Source organism: Haemorhous mexicanus, chromosome Z (genome assembly GCF_027477595.1).
Source record: "Haemorhous mexicanus isolate bHaeMex1 chromosome Z, bHaeMex1.pri, whole genome shotgun sequence".
NCBI classification, from domain to species: Eukaryota; Metazoa; Chordata; class Aves; order Passeriformes; family Fringillidae; genus Haemorhous; species Haemorhous mexicanus.
In genome coordinates, this window is record NC_082381.1 from 11,331,070 (window position 1) to 11,353,305 (window position 22,236).

At 44.8% G+C, this 22,236-nt stretch overlaps 1 protein-coding gene across 5 annotated transcripts in view; it reads right to left on the reverse strand.

The window, feature by feature from the left end:
- Nucleotides 1-22,236, reverse strand: part of MSH3 (mutS homolog 3) — a 95,356-nt gene that overhangs the window by 45,749 nt on the left and 27,371 nt on the right. For all 5 annotated transcript variants that reach the window (XM_059837091.1, XM_059837093.1, XM_059837092.1 and 2 more), the window contains exons 9-12: nt 15,183-15,295; nt 13,318-13,432; nt 6,925-7,009; nt 6,240-6,349 (exon numbers count right to left, since the gene is read on the reverse strand). In XM_059837091.1, coding sequence (XP_059693074.1) covers nt 6,240-6,349; nt 6,925-7,009; nt 13,318-13,432; nt 15,183-15,295 — 423 coding nt within the window. The remainder of the gene's footprint in view (nt 1-6,239; nt 6,350-6,924; nt 7,010-13,317; nt 13,433-15,182; nt 15,296-22,236) is intronic.

Sequence of the window (22,236 nt, forward strand, 5' to 3'; positions counted from 1 at the left end):
TGAGGGATGTGGGACTCCAGGGGCTCTCCAAAATGCAGTTTATTCCATCCAAGAGTCACAGCAGCCCAGGGCTGTGGGTGGCAGAGCTGTGCCCACAGCTGTCAGCTCCAGCTGCAGGCAGGCCTGGAGACCCTTTGGGTTTGGTTCCAATGCATTATTTACTTTTCTGTGCTGAGCATCTTCACACAGCAGAACCAATCTGAACCTGAACTATTGCCTATAGCCTGTCATAACTCCTGTCATTCCCATATTCATGGCACTGCTCTCCAGTCACTCACAGAACATTACAGTTAAAGCCAGAAGTTGTTTTTCAGTTTTCTTGCAGTGGGAAATTCTGAGCCCTTTTTTCTCCTTGCCACATTTGTGCCTTGTTTGCCTGTGCTCTCTTTGTGCTGGGTACAAACATCTTCTTTGGGGTGGGTTTATCCTTTGCTCTGAGCCACAAAACCCCTTCTAACTAACACACCCTTTGCCTCCTTGGTCAGCCAGTCAGGCTGGCTCAGCAATTCTTTTCTTCCAGATCAAAACTTGCTTCCATCTCTATTCCTTCTTCAGATTCTACACTTAAAAATCTTTCTGCCACTCACAGATCTCTGTGAGACTTTCTTGTCAAACTTTCATCCTCCCCCACACAGGGGGGCCCAGGTGTGGCACCCCAGGGCCCAGACACCCCACCAGGTGCAGGGCACTGCAGCCAGGAGCATCAGTGACCCCTCTCTGCCCTTCCTCCTCTGCCCCTCTCTCCACTCTGGCCAAACCCACTCTGTGTGCCCGTCCCACTCAGGACTCACAGACCAATGTCCCTGCCCAGCGTGTCAGGAAGATCACTAATGAGGATTACTAATGACTCATGAAGATTTGTGCCCTTCTGTGGACCCCCTGACCTCTGTCCTTCCCTTCCCCTCGAGCCCTTGCCCCTCCTGGGTGCTCTGGGATACTCCCCTCACCTCTGCCTTTTGCCTAAGTGCTGGCTGAGCTAGGAACTGGCTCAGTTATGGGAGGAACTGGTTAAATTTTGGTGTGACCACTGGAATTTTATCCATTAGCACCAATGAAACAGTACAAACAAGGGTAGTTATAAATAGTGCAGTGAAATCCAAGTGAAACCTAAAAAAAATTAGGCATCCTTCTGGATCCGTTCACTTGTTTTTTAAGTAATTTACTCCCAAAACTCCTGATGTCTCCTGCCTCCCCAGAGAGGTCCAACAGGAGAGGACAATCTCCCTGAATGGATCTCAAACACTGAGCAGCAGTACACAAGCACCCTAAACTTTAGCTTCACATCTGTTAAAAGAACGTCCAAAATATGCAAATGGCAATCAAACACTTTTGTTTATGTTCATACACCACGTATTTCAGCTATTTGTGCCTAAAAAGGGAACAATTAGCTACTTTAGCCAACATGAATGGATGCCTGATTGCTCCATTTACAAGGAATTAGACACAGCAAAGGGACCAAAACACAGCTAAGCAAAAATGGATCAATGTAAGTGATGATGCTGCAATCTTTTTCTTTCCTAAAACAATTTTGAGATCTCAGGCATGTGCTGCAACCTGCATTTGTGTGCATTTCACACTGGTACTGATTCTATAAAATTGTTATTCTTAGGAGGAAAATTTAGCCCTGCTGTAGGATCAGTGGATTTTATTCACAAATAACTGCTGGGGGAAAAAAAAAATTCTTCTAACCCTACTCTGGATGAAGATGGTATCAAATGGGAACCAGTTTCAGTCTGAAATAAGATGGGACAAGGACATTTAGACACTTTGCTGTACTGCCCTGATATTTTAATTACAAGAACAAGTACAAAGTCAAACTGGAATGACTTTCCTTTAGAATAATAACACTTTGTGTATAGAAGTGCAAATAAAGCAGCACTCAATGCATTCAAAGTGAGAAAACGCAGAACAAGACATTATTTTATATTACAAAACACAAGTCATTGCCAATCTCACTGTACAGGGACCCCCCTGTTGCCAGTTCTAGAGAATACATCCTCCAAGCAAGTCATTAGTAATGCCAATTTACCCTTCCCCTTCTTCAGGGGTAGATGAGGAACTGTCTGTAGTCCTGACCTCTGAATTTGCTACACTGACAGTCACTCTGAGCTCCTGGGGACAAAGCACACTCAGACTAACAGCAATTATCAATACCATCCTACTATTACAAAAGCATCATCTCATCCAGAACTGAAAAAAACAGGGGACAAAGTATGCTGGAATCCCAGGGAAAAAGTGGAAATACAGCTCTTGAGAGGTAATTAAAATTTTATGAAGCACAAGGCAAAGGTTGACAGGTTTTTGGCAACTGTCTAAACAGATAAAATACTCTCCTTTCTTAAGATTTAAAAAATCAGCTTTACCTAAAATAGATCAGGTTATCTTGGCTAAAAACAAATGCAGGCACATCATATGCAAAACCAAAGCTCCAAGAGAAACAAAAGAATATTAAAGAAATACAATCCAGGCACTGGAGGGTCAGTCAGCCTGCTGAAACTACTTCAAACACAGAAACCCTCAAAACTCTGTAGAGAACACCCCAAAGAGAGAGATTACTGTGCAAACTGGTATGCTGACACCAAACAGCCTTCCAGCTTATCTCACACACATCCCTAAGCTTTTAAAATTCTGCTCTGGAAATCCTTTCAGCTGAAAGGAAGCACTTCTGCAGCAGAGGCCAAGAGCAGCCAGGTTCTCCCCAGCTCCACAGCAAGGTCTCTCCCTCCTCCCTGCCACCAGAAATCCCTTCTCCAGTTTTGAACTCCGTGCCCAACTCCAGCCAACCCTGACAAGGCTGGAGTTGACAGATCCAACACACAGATTTCCAAGGAACTGAGCAAGATTCAACAGCTGAGACACAGACACAAACTAATGCCCAGCCAGGGAAAGGATGCAGTGTCTATTTGTGTATTTGTCTTTCTGCACTGCAGGTGGGCAGTCAGCACTCCTGAGGAAGGGAAAGGCAAAGAAGATTCTGGAAGGGAAGGAGGGAGGCAGTGGCTAACTGGATAATACAGAGACAGGGAAGGACACATTCTGCAGAGGTCAGGTCTCAGACTGGACATATTCAGGGCAGTGTCTATACAGGACAACATCCAAAATAAACAACACAACAAGAGATCAAGGCCAGAGCCAGGTTTGCTCAGCCAGGCCCATGTGAACCTTATCTTTCTCCTCCTCATGTAGGTACTGAAGGAGCAGTGACCTTGACATCAGCCTCAGGGGTTCTGAGATCTATTTCCCATTAGGAAAGAAATTATTTGTAACTGTGGCACTGTGATAATTCACTTGTGGGGAATTTTGGAAAGAATTTGAGATGGGATCTTTGAATTGTTTACGATGATGTGGTTTATTTTTCTTATCTTTTACATGGGCAGGAAGGGTGAGTTCAGCTCACATCTTCACCATGTGGCTCAGAAGGTCACAAGGCCTTTAGTTACAAGACCTTTGAAGGATTTATTGGCCAATAAAACACTGCCAACAAGGATATTTATGTTTTTAACCCAGTCCATAAATATTTTGTCTTACAGACTCATGCTACAGTGTAATTTCCTTAGCCAATCATGTTATGGCACACAAACCTACAGTGCTGCATTCTGAACTCCTTGTTTAGCTCTGTAACTACTTTTATTTTTTCTGTATCTTAAACTCTAAAACTGTAAACTTTCCTTTCCTCAGCTTAACGTGTCTCTGCTATAAACTATAAATGCACAATCTCACTTCCAGCACCTGAGTTTGGGAGCCTTTTCCAAGGTCTCAGATCAAATCCTGTGTTTGATCCTAAGCTTTGGCTTTCAAACCCAAAGTTCTGAGAGCTCCCTGCAATTCAGACTGCAGCCCTGCACACAGACCTGGATGCTGAGAGCTGTCCTGAGCCCCCTGCCTGCTCTGGTCCCTCTCCACTGCCCAGGTGGGGACAGCAGCCTTCCCTCCCCCACAAATGCTCCAGGCCATCATCCCCCTCTCTTGCACTCACAGACACCAGGTGAGAAAGGCACTCGATGGAACTTGGATTTCAGAGGTAAGACAACACTTCTATAATGCACAAACACTTAACTTCTGCAGAAGAACAACCTTCCTCACTCCTCCTAAAAAGCTGATACACTCTTATCTCATTATCGCTGTGTGCCCAGGTGAGTAACTGAGGACACTACACACCTCTGGTTAAACTTTGTCCTGCCAGTTCTTTTTTTCCCAAATGTATATACAGCTTGTCTCTATGTGTATTGCATCACTGGTGATTTAGAGAGTATCTCCAAGTTTGCCCAAATGAGTCTGTACACATTCCATCTTTATTCACCCTAATGTATGGTTTCTTCACAGGAAATTTAGTCATCATCCCAAGTGATTTCCAACTGTGAGGCAAAAAGCAGTAATTACACCCTCTCACTTCTTGGTACACCTACTCAGTGACTGGAAAAGATGCAGTACAGGAGCCCTACTTCCTCTGAGAATGTCACTGCAGGAGGCACAGGTGAATTGCAACCACGAACGTTCCCTGAGTGCGTTTGTGTGCATTACTGGGAGCAATGCTGCCAGATGCCTGATGCACCAACTATGTAAAATTACAACTGGAGAGGCAGAAAGGGAGAAGCACACAGAGCAAAACAGCCTTTCCAGCCTCAAGCAGTACTGAGAAGCACCATCAGCTCCAGCCACAGTCGCCTGACAATGCCAAGCATCACTCTCCAGCAGGAGGAAGGGGAGAGGGGTAAGAGGAGCAAGGAAAACCACGAACCTGTGGGGCTGGTTCTGCATCAGACAAGGGAGAATTTAAACCAAATCAACAGAGGGCCTGAAGTGCTGGGGATGCTGTTTCTGCCTGCTGTGCTGGGTAGCAGGAAGAGCTCCATTTCCCCGAGGAGAGGTGGCTGAGCTGCTGCCCCACGGGCATGGCCACTCGCTGCGGTCACTCCCTGGGGCCAGCCCCGGGAGGAGCCCAGCCAGCTCCTGCCCAGGGCCATCCTCAGTGCTCTGGCTCCCTCCACTGACAGCTGCACACACTCACCCGGCATGTCTCCAGGGCAGGCAGGGAAATAAACTGATCTATTTACATTTCTCCCTGCAAAGCAGCCCTCAAACTCCACCTAAATGCTTTCCATGACACAATGCCCATGGTTAACTCCCATGCTGTTTAGGATGGTTACAGCAAAAGCCTTTGGAAGTGGGAAAGATACACGAAAGCTATTATCAGAAGAAATAAAAAAATTTAAAAAAAGGGGCCACTGAAATTAACTTACTAGAAAAAAGCTAATAATAAAATTCAGCAGTGATGCTGCAGAAGTACAGTGCTTTAACATACTAGATTTGGTCAAGGAAAAAAAATGCTTCTGAAGAAACAGTTGTAAATTACCAACAACAGCAAGATGCTAAAACAATGGTATATCTCACAATTTAAACGTGTCAAAAAAAGTAATGACCATTAAAACTACTGAATTTATTTTCAACAGTAAAACAGAGGGGAAAATTACTGTGGATAACCAAGTCAAAATATCTGCTGTATGCTACAAGTGAGGGGAGCAAAGTGACAACCTCAAAGACCTCTACATTGACAATGCTCAGGAGGCACATATTCAAATGAATGGATCCAAAAACTCAAACTGAGGGCAGCCCATGGACACATCACTGCTATTTACCACACATTCAACCCCAGCACTGTAACTGACTCCAAGAGAAACCAGAAAAGATGGAGTCCATTCCAGAACTGAGACAAGTGAGCACCAGCATAGCACTGCTGCAAAACAGAGCATTTCCAAAGCACTGATCAATCAGGCACAGGTCACTGGAGTGGCCACATAACCTTCACCTTTCAGGATTAATAAAAAGGAACCCTCTCCTGTGCAATACATTGTCTACAGGGACAACAAAGGCAGCCACAGCTACTTCAGAGGAAATTAAACACATTAGGGACATAAATACTTGTGAAGCAAGGAAGACATCCAACATTAACTGGCAGGTTTGGGAACACAACAACCTCCAATCCCAGGTCAGAATTAGAATGGTGCCCAGTGATTCCTGCAGAGGCATTTCTAACTTGGTCCAACCCCATCACTATTTCTCTGAGCCCAAGAGAGTGGTGTAACTCCTGCCAACCTACCCAGAGCACCCATCCCTGCTAGTGTGCCATTTGCTGTGCACTCTGCTGTGCATCTCAGGAACTGTGGACAAACAAATTCCCTGGGCATTGTCAGTGTCACAGCCAGAAGCAGAGGCTGAGCCCAGCACAGGGCACCACTCACCTCACTTTCAGCAGGGGCTGGGTCACCCACTTCTTCAACCTCCGACGCCCAAACGAAGTTCTAGTGTGATCCAACACCCAGAGCAGGCTTCCTTTTGTTTTCATGTCCGTCTGAAATAACGACAATAACTTTGTTCTTTTACCTGCTCTGTCAGTTTGGCACTGGGAGGATGTTCACATTATTCAAAACATTGATTTTGGGCTTCAAGATAGGGCAACTGTACATTCATTATCAATTCCATTCATCAACAATGCCTCACATGAAGAACCTCCAGGAGTTGTAAAATCCTTAAGTATGTTTTCCCTTTGGCTAGAAAATGGTTTTTAGGAAAAGACCAGGAGAAATTAAACAGTTAAAATAAGTCTGTGCACAAAGCTCTGAGCAGGAGCACAAAAACAAGCCCTGCTGCAGACATCACTCAGCTGCAGTTGCTGAAGAAATTAAACTTCAGGAAAGTTCTTTGTCAGTCAAAGTGCAGCACAGCTCCTAACTCATACTGAAAGCTAGTACAGATCAACTTCATTGATGCTTCTGAAGATGTTATCTCCCTTCAGTCTGATTCCATTGAAAATAATTTAAGACTTATGGGTCAAGTTTGCAAACCTGATGAACTTCATTGGGAAAAGTATGTCAAACAGCCATGAACATCTCAGCATTTATTAAAAAATGTTACATTTGTCCTTACCTGATTCTGTAAAATTTCAAGATTTTTCATTGTTGTCCCATTAATTGTCATGTATTCTGTTTCACTGGACAACCGTTTGAAATTGCTGGGGAGAGGAATTTCAGATATTTTATCCTAATTTTGGGCATGGGCAGAACACTGAAACAATCTCAGGTTTCTCACATTAGAGAATTCAACATCTTTGCAGATAAATTTTTAAAAGTTAAGCAAGAAATTAAAATCTCTTCCAATAAAAAACTGAACACTAGTGACTTACCTTTCTGCTTGGGAAAATAAAATTTCAGACTCACTTCCCCATCTCCTTCAATGACTCTGACAAAGCTCTGAATAAAATCCAGCCCTCCTGCTATCTAAACCTTTTCCACTAAGTGGTTAACTTACTCAGTTTACAATTCAGCAGTGACAGGACTACCAATTATTACTTCAAGAATGGAACAAATTTTTAACACAGCTCATCATCAAAATATTGTATCAAAATACATATTTCTTTTTATAACTACTGCAAATTTAAACAGCTTGCAAGTGCATTTAAGGAAAATAGAAACAGGGGAGGCTGAAACCATTTGATTTTGTTTCAATATGAAATAACCATGACCAAAATTACTTGAGTTTTTGATAGCCCTTAGCAGAACTGGATGAGACCAGCTCAAAGGCTGTGTTGCTTGAGAATCAGCATTAATAAAACACTGGTATTAGCTGTGCAGTCCTTGGGCCTGACAATCATTCCAGTCTCAGGCACACAGGCAGCAGTCAGGACTGGGGAGTGCAACACCCTCACTAAATGCTTCTGACAAATCAAGTCATGATTGTCGGGGTTAATCATCCTGCTGACTGCCCTTTGCACAGAATCTAGGACACTCTCTGCTGTCCTAGACTAAGCACAGCCACTTGCTGGGAAAGACTTCCAACAGTTTTCCTGACTTTTCTGACCCACAAGAAGTTTTTCAGTGCATTCAACTTTAAACCCTCTGGAAAAGTACTTGAATTCTCTACCTTTCCCTGTTAGACACACAGCTGCTTTGCTGCTACACTAAAAACAAGAACAGCACCAAAACTTCCAGAAATATGAAATATTCAGAGACTAATCTTATATATTTATGTCATGTGCAGGTGCTTGGGCCTGCTACCAAATTTTTTCCTAAATAATGGGTCAAATTAGAAGTATTTTCCACAGAATTGTAAAAAAAGCAGATTCAACTGAGGGCCCTCAAGAAGTTTAATGACAGCTTGGAAGTACAGCTGACTCAGAACTGTACCCACAGTCATAATTATTCTGCTTTGTGTGCTATTTCAGAAACCAAGGAAGTTGACCAGCAAAAGAAAAAAAACACTGGAGGCAAAACCAACAACACTTTCCAAATTACACAATATTGTAAGCAACAAAACAATACTTCTTTTTATTATCCTCAGTCACAACTGCTGACACTGGCAAAAATTAATGAGGAAGGACTTCTGCCTGGCTCCCACTCCCTGCATGAAACAGCAAATCCCATCTGCTGTTCCAGAGGTACCTTTCTGCACCCAGGACCAATGCAGTTTCCCAACCTGCCACTGCTCCAGCCTCTGGTCTCTTAAACCCAGCTGGGTGACAGCCAAGCCCTCCCACCTGCTCTCCAAAGCCACGAGGATGCTCCTGGGTCTCCCTGTCCCATCAGAGCTGCAGGAGGGTGGATTTGTGTGCTTCAGGTGCTGCCACACCTCTCCTGGCTTTAGAGCAGCCAGCCCAGGACACACTCTGCTCACAGCAGGGCTGCTCAGGAGTGCCTGAAGACAACTCTCTCTGTTCCAGTGCACAGTGGATTTACTCTTCTTTCACAGTGTATTTACAGTTCTTTCAGATCAGACAAGCTGGATTTGTTTTCACAGCATAAATTATGTGTGTCTTACATTACCCAGGTGTTTTCTTTATCTGAGTTACTTCACCCTGCTATTAATGGTGGTAATTGGGAGTTTAGAGTACATGAGTAACAGCCAAGATCAGCTGCAGGATATGCCCAACCAACAATTCCACATGTCACAGCACAGAACATGTTTTGCTTCCACCCACTCATCTTCCTTCAGCTCGGGATCAGAACTTGATAAAAATGTGAAAAAACCCCGCATTCTTTATAAGGCATTCAGAGACCCAACGGCAGGAGAAGGCTGTGGGCAGCCAGTAAGTCAGGGCTGGTTTTGCAGCAGAGGTCCCAGCCCAAGCCTGGTGTGAAATGCTGACGTGCTGCTGGCAGCCCTCCCTGCACTGCTGACCTCTGAGAAACCACTCGGACAGGATCACGGGGCCAGAACTCCTCCTGCAGGTGACACTGTGACCCCAGCTTCAAAGCACAGCCCTGCAGCTCCCGGGGCACCCCAGCAGCACAAAACCCAGGGGGAGGCAATGGAAGCAGCTGGGAGTCCACAACAGGAGCGTGGCAAGGCAGGGGCAAGTCATCTCTGGGCTTACAGAAGGAAGAGAGTAAACAAAGAGAAGCTGCCAGGGAGATTTAGGAATCTTACAGGGAACACTCATGAGAATGAGGTTCCTGCCCACAAGATTACCTTTTCAGAGCAGGACCACAGGATGAGGAGTATGAAAAGGTTACTGTTCTGCTTCAGCACATCCCCAGACTTCAGTTATTATTGTAACTGGAGGACTGGATCATCTGTGTCATTTTTCAGTACTTAAGGGGTTTGTAATAAGGAGTAGAGCAACTTTCTACACAGGCAGTTAGGACAAGGGGGAACAGGTTTAAACTAAGGCAGGAGAAATTTAGTTTCCTGAAGGAACTGTTCCCTGGCACAGGGTGCCCAGAGCAGCTGGGGCTGCCCCTGGATCCCTGGCAGTGCCCAAGGCCAGGCTGGACACTGGGGCAGTGGGAGGTGTCCCTGCCATGGCAGGGCTGGCACTGGAGAAACTTCAAAGTCCCTTCTGATCCCAGCCAGTCTGGGATTCTGTGATTTTGCCTCTGGAGAAGCTTGCAGTGGATGGTGGTTTCAGTGTGCTGTGTTCCTTATTTTCTCCACAGGAGATAATACACATAATTTCATACTTGGTATCTCAGCCTAAGTGAATGCATGTTATTTAGATCAGGAACTTTCAACTACTTTAATTTTCCAAATCTCCAATGTTTCTGAGGGAAGCTGCAAGGCACCCTGAAAGCAAAAGATTTTCTTTGCTCAGTTACCTTTTACAGAGCTCCAGGGTCTATGTCTTTGAGATCTCTAGCAGTGAATAAACCAATAAATTAACTTTCACAGACAGGAAAGGCAGGAATCCCTAAAAGCTTTAAGCAGTAAAAACAAGTCTCTCCATTTTTTCAGAAGCACTAGTTTTCTTTAGGTTCCATAACAAAGACATTTACCACCATATGTGTAACAAAGGATGTCAAGCCCAAGACTATGTTTTGTATTTAATTAACCAGATTTAAACTCAGTAGTGAGTACTTCCACGGGGCTAGAACTTTTGATCTGAATCCCTTTTTGCTTTGTGTATGATTTCCTGCATTTCTTGAAGTTCATCCATCACTGTTCAAAACTTGCAAACCACTATCTACAAAATCTCTCTCCTCCATATCCAACATGCTGGAAAACACAGAGGTAAAATTGAAACACACCATGACACATTTCCTCAGCAACTGCCATGCCAATAATGATTTTTTCAAGCAAAATTGGGTACTCAAATGTGCTTGAAAACCTCTCCTGCATGTGTACTAACTTCTTGACAAAAGCCTTTAATAAAGCTCTCTCAGTATGTAAAGCTATTAGAACACACTGATTAACAAAAACTTGTACCTTTCATTATTAAATACATTTTTACTTGCTGCTGGAAGTCTAAAGCAACCAAGCCAAGCTTGGGGTCCTGCTGTGGCAGGAATCCTTATTTCTTTGAACTGTTTTGCTTTTTTTAGGATCTTAAAAGTAGATTTAAACACTTCATTGAAATATGAGAGCAAAACCTGCTTCACCCCACCAATTCCTTGACTCACATGGTGACTTATGACTCTTCCTACTAAACTGAAATGGAAACTTTTTCTTCCAGCTGGGAGAAGAGTGTTTGTCCAAAGAAGGTACAGAGGTGAAACGGATTTTGTTGTCTTCTTCCCATCAAACAGGTCTTCTTCATCCAGACCTGTGACACATTCACAAACTGAAAACTACCTCACAACTCCCACTTCATGCTCTCTGACTCATCTGTTCATGCTCACTGACCTGAATTCTGCTAGGAATTTCAAGTTCCTTGACATTGGAATGGAAGTTGTTTCTCTTCTATTTCCTAATTCAGGACATTAATGAGCCTGACATCATTTGCCTAAAAGTCTTTCACTGTTCACTATTTAGACAGTATCTCACTGGCATTAGGAGAAAGTATTGAGGTTGAGTTTTTCTGAGTATTTGGCTCAGTTTGCTGATCCCCATGACACACTACAAGCAGCAAGTGGAACTTGGGTAGCTGCAGCACAAAGGCTTTAGAAACAAACACAGCAGAATCCAGGCTCATGACCACAAAGTTATCTCATGAAATGTTACTTTATTTCTTCACAGAACTTCACCAAGGTATTAAGAATTTCTTTGCCTTTTCCCTCAGATGCTCATCCAGTCCCCAGAAATCCATTAGAGCAACCTTCAGCAGGCAAATGCCAATGCTGAGATTTAGTGCTCTTCCTTCCCAGTCTATAATGTACTTTATTTTAGGATGCAGCTGTTACAAATGTGACTGACTGCTGCTGCATAAGCCTCCACATAATTATATTTGTCCTCTGCTACAGAATTACTTCTACATAAAAGATGGATTTCACATTTTCTCCAGCTGAAAGAACATTCACCTCCCGTGTGATTGCACACAGGGCACTGTGACAGCAGTGACCCACGAGCTGACCATGACATGGCATTTCCTTGGAATTCATTTTCTTCCTCACAAGTTCTACAAGATTTCTCCAGCTGTGCCAGCATATTAAAAAAACAATTACTTTTTTTTAAAAGGCAGCCAAAGAAGGCAAGCAGGCACACCACCACGCAGGAGCACCACAGATCAGCACAGCCCTTGGTGGACCAGCAGGGAAGGTGCCACAGGAACTCTTTCCCCATCAGCTCTGTAAGCACACCAAACCTTTTGATAACATTCAAGTACAACTTGAACAGAAGGGCAACTGAAGGGAAGAAATCCATCCCAAAATTCAGAACATATGTATGATTTCCAAGTATTTTGGCGGACACCTGGGAAAGTGTTTCAGCAGTGTGTAAAACTGGCACCTGCAGCTGGTGCTTTAAATGCACCTGGTAATCTAAACTGGTAATGCAGGGAGCCCTTGCCCACAAAAAACCAGGCTTCAAACTCTCAGAATCCCACACAAGATGTGAAGGACCTACAGATGACACGACATATTTCTAAGTTTCCAGTCTGCAGCCAGACTGACTTTATTGAATCCTGCATGCTAAGGGGACAGAGGAATACTGAGACAGCTGGGAGAGTATTTTGCAGAGAATCCATGACAGATAAAGCTGTTTTATTTAATAAGCCTCAATGGTATTTCCAAAGCTAAGCCAGGCAGGACAGCAATGATTTATGCTCATGCCAGACAGGATAAGGAAAGCTTTAACAGTGACATCTTTCCATTTGCCTTTGATTCCACCTGCATAAGCCTGTCACAAATCCTGAGTACTCATCTCAGCATATCTAATAAACCCAAGTGTTGGGACTGCTTAAGAGGTGACAATGTTCTATCCATGTCTGTGTGGCTTTGCAGAAACTTTGCACAAATGGTGGTGCTCCAGCAACAGCTTTTGACATGATCCTTCTCCCCCCTCCTGCTTACCCCTGAGTCCAGCCAAGGCACTTTCCAGAAAGCCTGGATGGGTTAAACAATTCTCCTTAACACTGATAACTAGATTCAACAACTGAAACACACCTGCTGAGTTGAAGCAGACTGCCTGATCATTACAACACAGAGTTTATACCTGCCTCCAGAGCTACAGAAAGAAAATTATATTTGCACACTGCTGGCAAGCTGCAACAACATCTGCAATGCTAAGTTTTAACAGCAAATTTTTTTTTTTTAAAGCTGCCCATAAATGCCCCACATCTTGGTTACACAGTAAAACTGAGGTTGAGATGCAACAGCTGATACCAACAAGCTTTAAAATTTTTTGCCAAGTATCTACCAGTTTTTGCACCTTGTTTGCTCTCAGTAACACCTGGCAGCAGAACAGGCTCATTTCCATCACTGACAGTAATGTCTACACAAACATACTTCACAAAGGTTCTCCTGAAACACCACTTGATTCTTTCAGGTCTGATTTGGAAATCAAATGTAAGGTGTAATTTTTACAAAGACTGTGTTTATCACTAGCAAGTTTTTCATAACAAACTGTCTGCTGAAACTTGCAAGAAGTGGAAATTTATATAAGGCAACTTACCTTGGATTGTAAAGCATCTTTTCCAAATTAAATTCTTTGAGATATGTAATTACTGCTGCCAGAGAGCAAATAATGGGCTTATCCAAGCTTAGTATTACAGATAGGTTTTGGGGACCTAAAAAAAATAATTTTTCTTGGTAAATGTTTATTTTCTGTGTAGAAAAAGGATAATCTGCTTTTCCAGATATTCTAATAGAAATCTGTAATGTATATACAGTTCTTTATGAATCAACACAAAGCAAGGCTCCAAAATAACACTTATGGTTCCAAATAATGCAGACACATTGCAACAGTGCAAACACATGATGAAACAGAAAACATTTGACTCATGGGTTTTTCTTCATTAAAAATTACTAACTGTTGGCATAACAAACTTCTAAATATACAAACTAAGAATGGAATTCTGACATCTTCATTTTTGTGCACAGTGCTCTACTACAGTGCCTGTTCCAGCTGCAACAACAGGAAAATTCACTCCCCACAGCACAATCTGGTATTTTTAAAAACCCACACAGCTCAGGTTTTCACAAGGATGTTTTTAAAGCTGTTCTCACCTGCAAGACCTTTAGAACTTAGTTAACAAGAATGTTACTCCTGTCTTCAAAGAGGGCAAGAAGGAGGGCCCAGGACACTCCCAGGAGTCACCTCCATCCCTGGGAAGGTGATGGGACAGGTGGCTCTGCAGGTCATCACCAAGCATGCAGGAGGAAAGGTCAGGAGGGGTTGGGGACACTCTGTTCACCAAGGGGACACTGTTTGAGACAGCTGGGCAGAGAGAAACCTAAGGAGGTTCAGCAGGGGCAACTACAGGTCCTGTGCCTGGGGAAGAATAACCCCAAGTTATTCTTCCCCAGGCACAGAAGAATCTGTTCTTCCCCAAGAACAGATTGGGAGTGACCTACAAGAGACCAGCTCTGTGGAGAAGGACCTAGGCTTGCTGGTGGATGGCAAATTGACCATTAGCTGACAGTCTCCTGGGGACCAGGAGGGCCAGTGGGATCTGGGAATGCATCAGGAAGATTATGGCCAAGAGGTCAGGGAGGGGATCCTGCCCCTCTGCTCTGCCCAGGTGAGGCCACATCTGGAATGATGTGTTCAGTTCTGGGCTCCAGATTCAAAAAAGACAAGGAGTTGCTGTAGAGGGTCCAGTGGAGGCCATGAGGATGATTAAGAGGCTGGAGCATCTCTTATGAGGAAAGACTGGGAGCTGAGCCTGTTTAGTCTAAAGAAGAGAAGACTGAGAGGGGATCTCATCAATCCATATAAATACCTCAAAGGGGTGTCAAAGGATGGTGCCAGACTCTTTTCAGTGGTGCCCAGTGATAGCCTGAGAGCAGTGGCCATCAAATCAAGGTGCAGGGCAGCAGGAGGAAGAACTTGTGTCCCTGGAGGGGCAGAGCCCTGGAACAGCTGCCCAGGGAGGGCCTGGAGTGTCCCTGGCTGGAGCCATGCCAGCCCCAGCTGGACACCTTCCTGTGCCCCTGCCCAGGGCTCCCTGCCTGGACCAGATCATCTCCAGACATCCCTTCCTACCCCAAATATCCTGGGATTCTGTGAACTTGAGGAACATTTCAGATGTTGAGTAATCCCCCTCAGCTGTTATGTATGTTTAAATTTAAACCTGTCTAAACACACACCTTCAAGCTATGAAAGAAAGTAATGGTAGCCCTGTTTCATTTCTATTTAAATAATGTTCCTTTTCCTCCAAGCTCAAAATGAGATCCCACTGTGCAGAGAATGAAGCAAAGGTGGCCAGAAGCCTGTGTGCCTGTAAAGGCTAATAGGGTGCATGCTTCAAAGATATTTGGAATGAAAGACCTGTAATGTCAGGCACTTCTTTTGCATAAAAATCTGAATGAACATACCTGCAGTACCAGGCACCTCTTTTGCATAGAAGTCAGTAACCCTCTGGAAAGCATGGCTGTACTCAAAATTGAGGTTTTCCATCCTTTCCAACCTAATTCTGTCATCCTGTAACCTGCAAAGAAAAAAAAATAAACTTTCAGGTTTTTACACTTCCTTCAAGGAGGAGGTTACAAAGGTGCACTTTCTTTTGTCTTTGCTTTGTTAGGAGTTGAATGGGTAAGGAATTGAGAAACGAGCTATTAAAGCAGGTTGAAAACGTTTCCAAGTGTGCTGTATTGCTTTAAATGTTACTTGTAACCTCTGTGAAAGTGCAAATAAAGCAAAGCCAAACAGCAGCAAGCACAGCCAGAAGAGAGACTGCAAGAGGTGGTGTAGCATACCTGCAAGGTAGACACAAACACATCTTCACCAATCACAGCAAGTATTTGCTTTATCTCTTCTTAACGACTGATGATCAAACTTAAGCTATTACCCTATCCCGTTCCATATTTAGTTATCCTTTGGAAGAGTTTTTTCCATGCTGCAGAACCAAAGAGCTGGATTTCTTTTAGCCTTCCTGCAGTCTGGGCGGCCGAGGATGGCTTACCCCTGATGACCCCTCGTGCCAGCAGCTGTACCACTTCTGCCAGTTACATCAGCACTTCCTCCCAGTTTGACAGCTCCACCAAGCCCACCAGCCTTCCCAGGATACAGCACTTCCACACTGCCTGTTTTCCCTAACTGGTGGCTGGAACTAAGAGGGGACGCTGCCTTACCGTTGCAATCTGCACAGCTGTTGGTAAGCTCTGGACAGATAATGCTGGTTCAAAGCCCACACAGAAGAACCCATGGTGGCCCTGCCAGCCTTGAGCAGAATGACACAGTGAGCACTGAGCCATGGGCCAGGAGGAGACACACACAGAACCCACCTGGCCTCAGCCAAGTGCTTTGAGAAGACTGGAACTGTGCCAGTGAGAGGGACTGTGCAGGTATTACAGCATGCAAGTTAATCTATACCCTTTTAGCAGGGCTTTTCAACTTCACAGGGGAAAACAGACCCTTTCTGCTCACTTTCTACACACCCCCACCTGCTGAAAGGATCAGTACATCTCTGAGGCCCAGCTCTCAAAAAGGAGAGGTAATTTCCACAACATGTGTCCAGCTAACCAGACTTGTCCCAGCACATGCTCAGTGATCCTGCTCTGCCTTCAACTGACTGGTCAAACTAAGTTTTCAGTCTTTACACTCTCTGGAGTCCCCACTCCCCAACCCTTCTCAGGATGAGCAAACATCCTTCAAGCAAAGGAAATCACCAACCCCAGTCAGCTCTCTTCTTCCTTGCCTGTTTCCCCTGGTGCTGCACAAAGCCTTTTCCTGACCCAGAGATGGAGCAACTGAGAGGTGTTTTCAAAACTTTGATTCCATTTCCAGTCTCATTTGAAGGGTGGGACAGTACAGATGTTGTAATTCACTCCATCACAATCAGAAATTAACAATTTCCTAATTACAGCCCACTGGAAGTGTTTCTTGGCCTGTCAGCTGTAGCCACAGCATGCTGTAGGTGCCTTAAAGGCAATAATCTGAAATCACCCCTCGTGGGTCCCACTGCAGTGCAGCTCTCACAGCTCTGTTTCTCCAGTCCCATTTGCAAGGCCACCCTGTGGAACTTGTTTCCAGCTGCATTTCTCTCTCAGCAGTGCCTGTCCATCCCATGGCATTTCTGAGTCAGCACTTCTTGTCCCAAAGTTTGCACACGGATGCACACTGTGAGAGCCTCCTGTCAGGCTTTGAGAACTCTCTATAAATCCATTTCCCACATTTCCCTCTGTCTTTTGGACAGAAAAAAACTTCCTTGATGGCCTTGTTCATCATTTGCTGTGCACAGTGAAGCACACAAGGCACGATCACTAACAATGCCATGATAACAATCAGTGCATACAAACTCATTCTGCAGAGTTCCTTTAGCCAAGGTGCAAAACTCCATCCCTTAAACAAGTCATCTAACCATGATCCATTGTGTGGTTTAATTGGATTTGTCAAGTCTCTCAGTTTTTGAAGTTGCTTGTGGATGGACTCTGAATGCTCAGACGAGTTCATACAACACAGTCCCTCAAAACCTCTGCAGATCCATTTCCCAAGCCCTGCTCCGTGCCCTGCCACCCCTGTGCTCGAGCACATCCACCCCTTGTGGCAAAGCAGCAGGTGTCTCAGTGCAGAGGTGCAGGAACACCCTCAGCACTGCCTCCCCAGGTGATGGATGACACCTGGAGAGCAGCCCTGAAAGGCAGAAGGGCCTTGCTGCTGACCAGGTGTGGGTAGGGACTCAGAGAAGCCTTTTTACATCAAGATTATATTTGTAATTTCTGCCTCTTTATGTTTTCACAGCAATGACTACAGACAAGCAAGGCTTAACAAGGTCTGCAGAGCTATTTGTAGAAAGCAAGCCAGAAAGGAAGGCTTTGGGGCATATTTCACTGGATGGCTCATGCCACACCTGTTTGCTTTCTAGTGTTTAAACATTCATTGCTGTAATTTCCTTTAATTCATTTGTGATTTCCTTCCCCTTCATAACCAAATGTATCCAACTCCTTAGCATAAACTCTGGAATATGATAGTTACAATCAATATATGTTCAGTGACTTCTAGCAGTATTTTAGTTTGCCAACTCAATGAATGAGAATCATTCACTATTATTCACTCATTTTAAATTATTAACTCAGTGATCCCCAAAGATCTTCAAATATTTTAACATTTGTATTGTCAATACAGCAACATCAAATATATATATGACATTATGACTGAAGAATATGCACCTGATATTTTAGGTAAAGTAAAAAAAATAGAAAGTTACAGATTCAATGAGTGAAAAAACCTACATTTTTAACAGGATGCATGAAAACAAAGTTTGCTGCAGAAGGTTTTCATGGGTGTCCTTTGTGCAACAAGATGATCACCAAAGGCCACTTTCCTGATTATAGGCAGGCTATGTCGATGCTTATTTTATCTCTGCAGCCACCAATGCCTGTTTAAATCAGAAGTCAATTCACCATCAGCCCCAGTAAACACCACTCTTGTCAGCAGCTCCAAACGAGCTGCAGCTCAGCTCTTCCCAGCTCCCTGAAAACAAGCCAAGCTCTCAGCCCCTGAGCTGACCAGAGATCACCTCCTCAAGGCCTCAAAGCTCCCTGAGCCCCTGCCCAGCCCTTCTGCAGCCCTGCAGTGCACACTGAGTGACCAGGGAGGGCTGAGCCCCCCGTGCCCCCCACCAGAGCACCCTGCTGCTCCCCGCCCTGGCACCTGGGGCAGAACTGCCTCTGCTCCCCAGGTAAATCACAACACCTGCCCAAGGACACGGCCACCACCCAGAGCCAAGGGTCTGGCAGCAGTGTGTCCACAGACAGCTGAGTAAAGGGTGGCATCCTGCAGCACACACAGGCACACCACACTGCAGTATTGCCATAAATAATGGAATAATGCCATATTGCAACGAGTAATGCAATCGTGGACAATGGAACATGTGCATCCTACCCTGCTCCTGTTACTGCAGGGACTGATTTATCTGTCACCCTGCTGGCAAAGTGAAAAAGGATCAACACTGCTGGGTTTAATTCCTCTATTTATCTGACAATTCAATGCATCAACCTGAAATTCGTTGCTTAACAAGTGTTGTAGGAAAAATATTTAAAAGAGTGCTCTCAGTTTGACAGAAAGGTCTCTTAAGGAAAACATTTATGAAAATGCTAGAAGCTAAAAGGGAACAACATAAATAAAACTAATTTGCAGTAACTGACTCAAGGTATCTAAAAAATAATAAACTATTTTATTAGGAATGAGCTAGCTTTAAGCTCAAGATCTAACTGCAGTTTGCTGCATAAGGCAGGAATCACCTCACTGCTGCTCTACAAGTCACAATTAAACAGGCATAAAGTGAATAAAGACTTAGTGCAAAACAGACGCGTCCAAACTGAGTTTTCTTAAGGTTCAGTAAGTCCTCCAAAGGAAAGCAAGTAACTGCAGAATTTTACCTTTATTCTGCCATGCCCATTCTGCTTTAGTACATTCAAATGCAGGGCTGCACAGACCACAATGTCCCTGCACAGCCCTGAATCACAAGACAAGGACATCAATGATGCAGAATTTGGAAAGGTGTCTGCTCCTAAAATTTAGTATAAAATTTTTACTTCTGATGCTAAGCAGAGATCTGTAAAGCACAAATGATTCATTTAGTTTTTCCTGTACAATTCATTCAAACTGCTCTTTTCTCTGCATTCCTCCTAGTTTGCTCTGCTGGGGTGACCAGTCTGTCACTGCAGGGAAAAGCTGCCAGCACTGCCCAGCAGGGCAAGGCAACCTGAATGCATTAGTCCTTTCAGATATCCAAGCACACTGTGTCACCTTCCCTTGGCACCACCAGGCTTGGCAGAAACTGCCTTTCCTTCACGTGTCACCCCTGGATTACCTTTGTCAGCCAGCCTCTGCTAGCTCAGGGTGATGCTTTATCTGGGTGAGGCTGGGCAGAGTTCCAGAATAAAGCAGGGATTGATTCCAAGGATCTCCTCCATGGACCCACCTTGGGCAGCACCAGAGCCCAGCCAGGGCTGCCCCCAAGATGCCCCAAAATGGCCCCAAAATGCACGGCCGGGCACGGGGTCTGTCCCTGGGATCAGCTCTGCTCCATTTGCCCCTTGCAGTTCATTGTCCCAGCCCAGCTTTAGCCCAGGCACTCCCACCCTGCTTGTTTTTCTCTCTCCAGCCCACGGGGTTTATGCTCCTGGGCTGGGATTTGGCTCATTTGTCCTTGGTGCCCAGCTGGAGCAGGAATTGTTTTGTCTCCCTGCTCTGTGCACAGAGCTCACCATCCCATAATGTGAACCCAGACCCACTCACTAAAGCAGCACAGAATGTGAAAAATAGAAAAGCAAAAACCAGAGGCATCGAGGGGGCTCAGTTCTGACTGTGTCTGTGGGCACAGAGAGCAGCCATCCTCCCTTTTTGGGTGAGCCTTGGCATGGAGCTGCAGCAGCTTCTCTGGCAAAGCCTCAGGGACATTTCCAAGCAGTTGTTCTTTTGGCACCGAGCACACACATTTTTAGAAGCACAGCTTTTTCTGCAGGCAGAATCAAGTGTTCCCCCACATTTGCTCTGAGCAGCTTTCAGACGCCAGAGATGGAGACTGCTGTTGCAGAAAAGCAGCAGCACAGTCACCTTTTCTGAGTATCTGACACAAATGGCTGCTGTCCATGAAAACCAAAGAGAAATCACCACACGGTGTTATCAGTATATTATACACAACCCAGCACCCCACAGCATCTCCAGCTCCCAAAATGCCCCATTCCAAATCTCTTCTGAATGCCAGAGCTGATGAAAAACCCAGAAGCAACTCTGACAAAATTTAATATACTTACACACATACACGAGCATCTGCTTACTGACATGCATGTGCACATACAAATATATAAACACACACACATAACCTTGAGGAAAACTCCTTGCTTGCCTTTTTCCATCTGAACTACCTACATTTCTCAACACATTTTCTGATTTGCTCAGGAAGAACTACATCTGAAAAGAGCTCCAACCACACTGACAAGCCTGGAGCCCGGAACCAAGGAATTCTAAGAAAACATTCCTTTAGCTTTAGGAACTCAGAGGCAGGAGCTGCTGAAGAAATGGAGTAAGAAGGACACAGAAAGGCAAAGGGCTGTGCAGGCTCTGCATGAGACTGCATCCCTTCTGTCAGGGCAGAACTAGGTAGCACAGGAAAAAACACAAGCACAGCTGTATTTCCAGCAGCTTCTGCACCCACACACAGAAATCTTCTTCAGGCTTCTTCCATCTGTCTGTCTCAAGAATGGGATGAGACACATTGCACTCATGTCTTGGAAAGTAGAAAAGATCAAGAACTGCTAGGAAACTATTTATTGTTAGCACCTAGGAACAGCCAGGATGAGCAATAGTCAACACCGAAACCAGACAATCCCAGCACGTCAATTTAATTTCCCTCAATTGCAGAGGAGCTGGCTCTGTGGACGGGCAAGACGCAGATGCTGTACCTGGCTGATCTCAGGGAGGCTGCTTCCCAGCTCCACACGTCCTCAGAGCTGATGTGCAGAGCATGATTCACAGGCAAGTGCTCTCACAGAGCGGTGCCCAGCCGCTGGAGAGCCGCGCTCGGGCAGAGCAGGGCTCCCTGGGAGGGGAGCTGAGTGTTCTGAGCTCAGCACTGCCCTGGCAGCACTCACAGAGGCAGCCCCAGAGAGGACAACTCCAGCCCACTCAAACATGGTGCGAGGCTGAGGCGGCCACAAACAGCGTCACAAAAAGCAACTGACAGCGTGGCAGAGAAACCCCTGAAATGCACCCATTTTCTCCACCATGTGTGGCTGTGAACAAACACATGGAGGGACAAATGAAAGCCTAACCTCTCATGCAGAAGTTCTTTCCATTCAATACCCCAAGCTTGTCGAGTTTACTAGTGTCACCCTGATTGTTTAAGATTTTGTAAGCCTTCTGGTGTTTACATTCTTGTAACGAACTTTCTCACGCACTTTATGTAAATAACTCATTGTTTTGCACTCTTTTCTGGAGGAGGAGAAATTTGACAGACTGTTGGTTTGTCCAGTGTCATTGGAGAGGTGGCACTGTCACCCTCCAATCCACTGTCACTTTTGGGAATCTATAAATGCTGGAGTCAGAATGAAACTTCTCTCTTTTTTACCTTGGGAGAGCTGCGTGTCCATGTTGTGTTATTTCATGTTCTATAGTGACATACCAGCTCTAACACGATTGGTGACAGTCAGTCTAACACCCCACCTTTAAAATCTCTTTCTACTACAGTGCAAGGCTCAATTTATCAAGTAGATCAGCAAACCAGTCCCATCACAGTGCCAGCACAGGGCAGCTCCTAGCCAGTGACCAGTACTGCTCACAGGAACTGCAGTGCCTTGTGCAGCTGTCAGATCACACAGCTCTTCAGAGCCAGCACAGCACTCACCTCCAGCAATACTGACTTTCCTTTATACATACAGATATATATTTCTATATTTCAAATATATTCAGGAATACTCAGCCAAG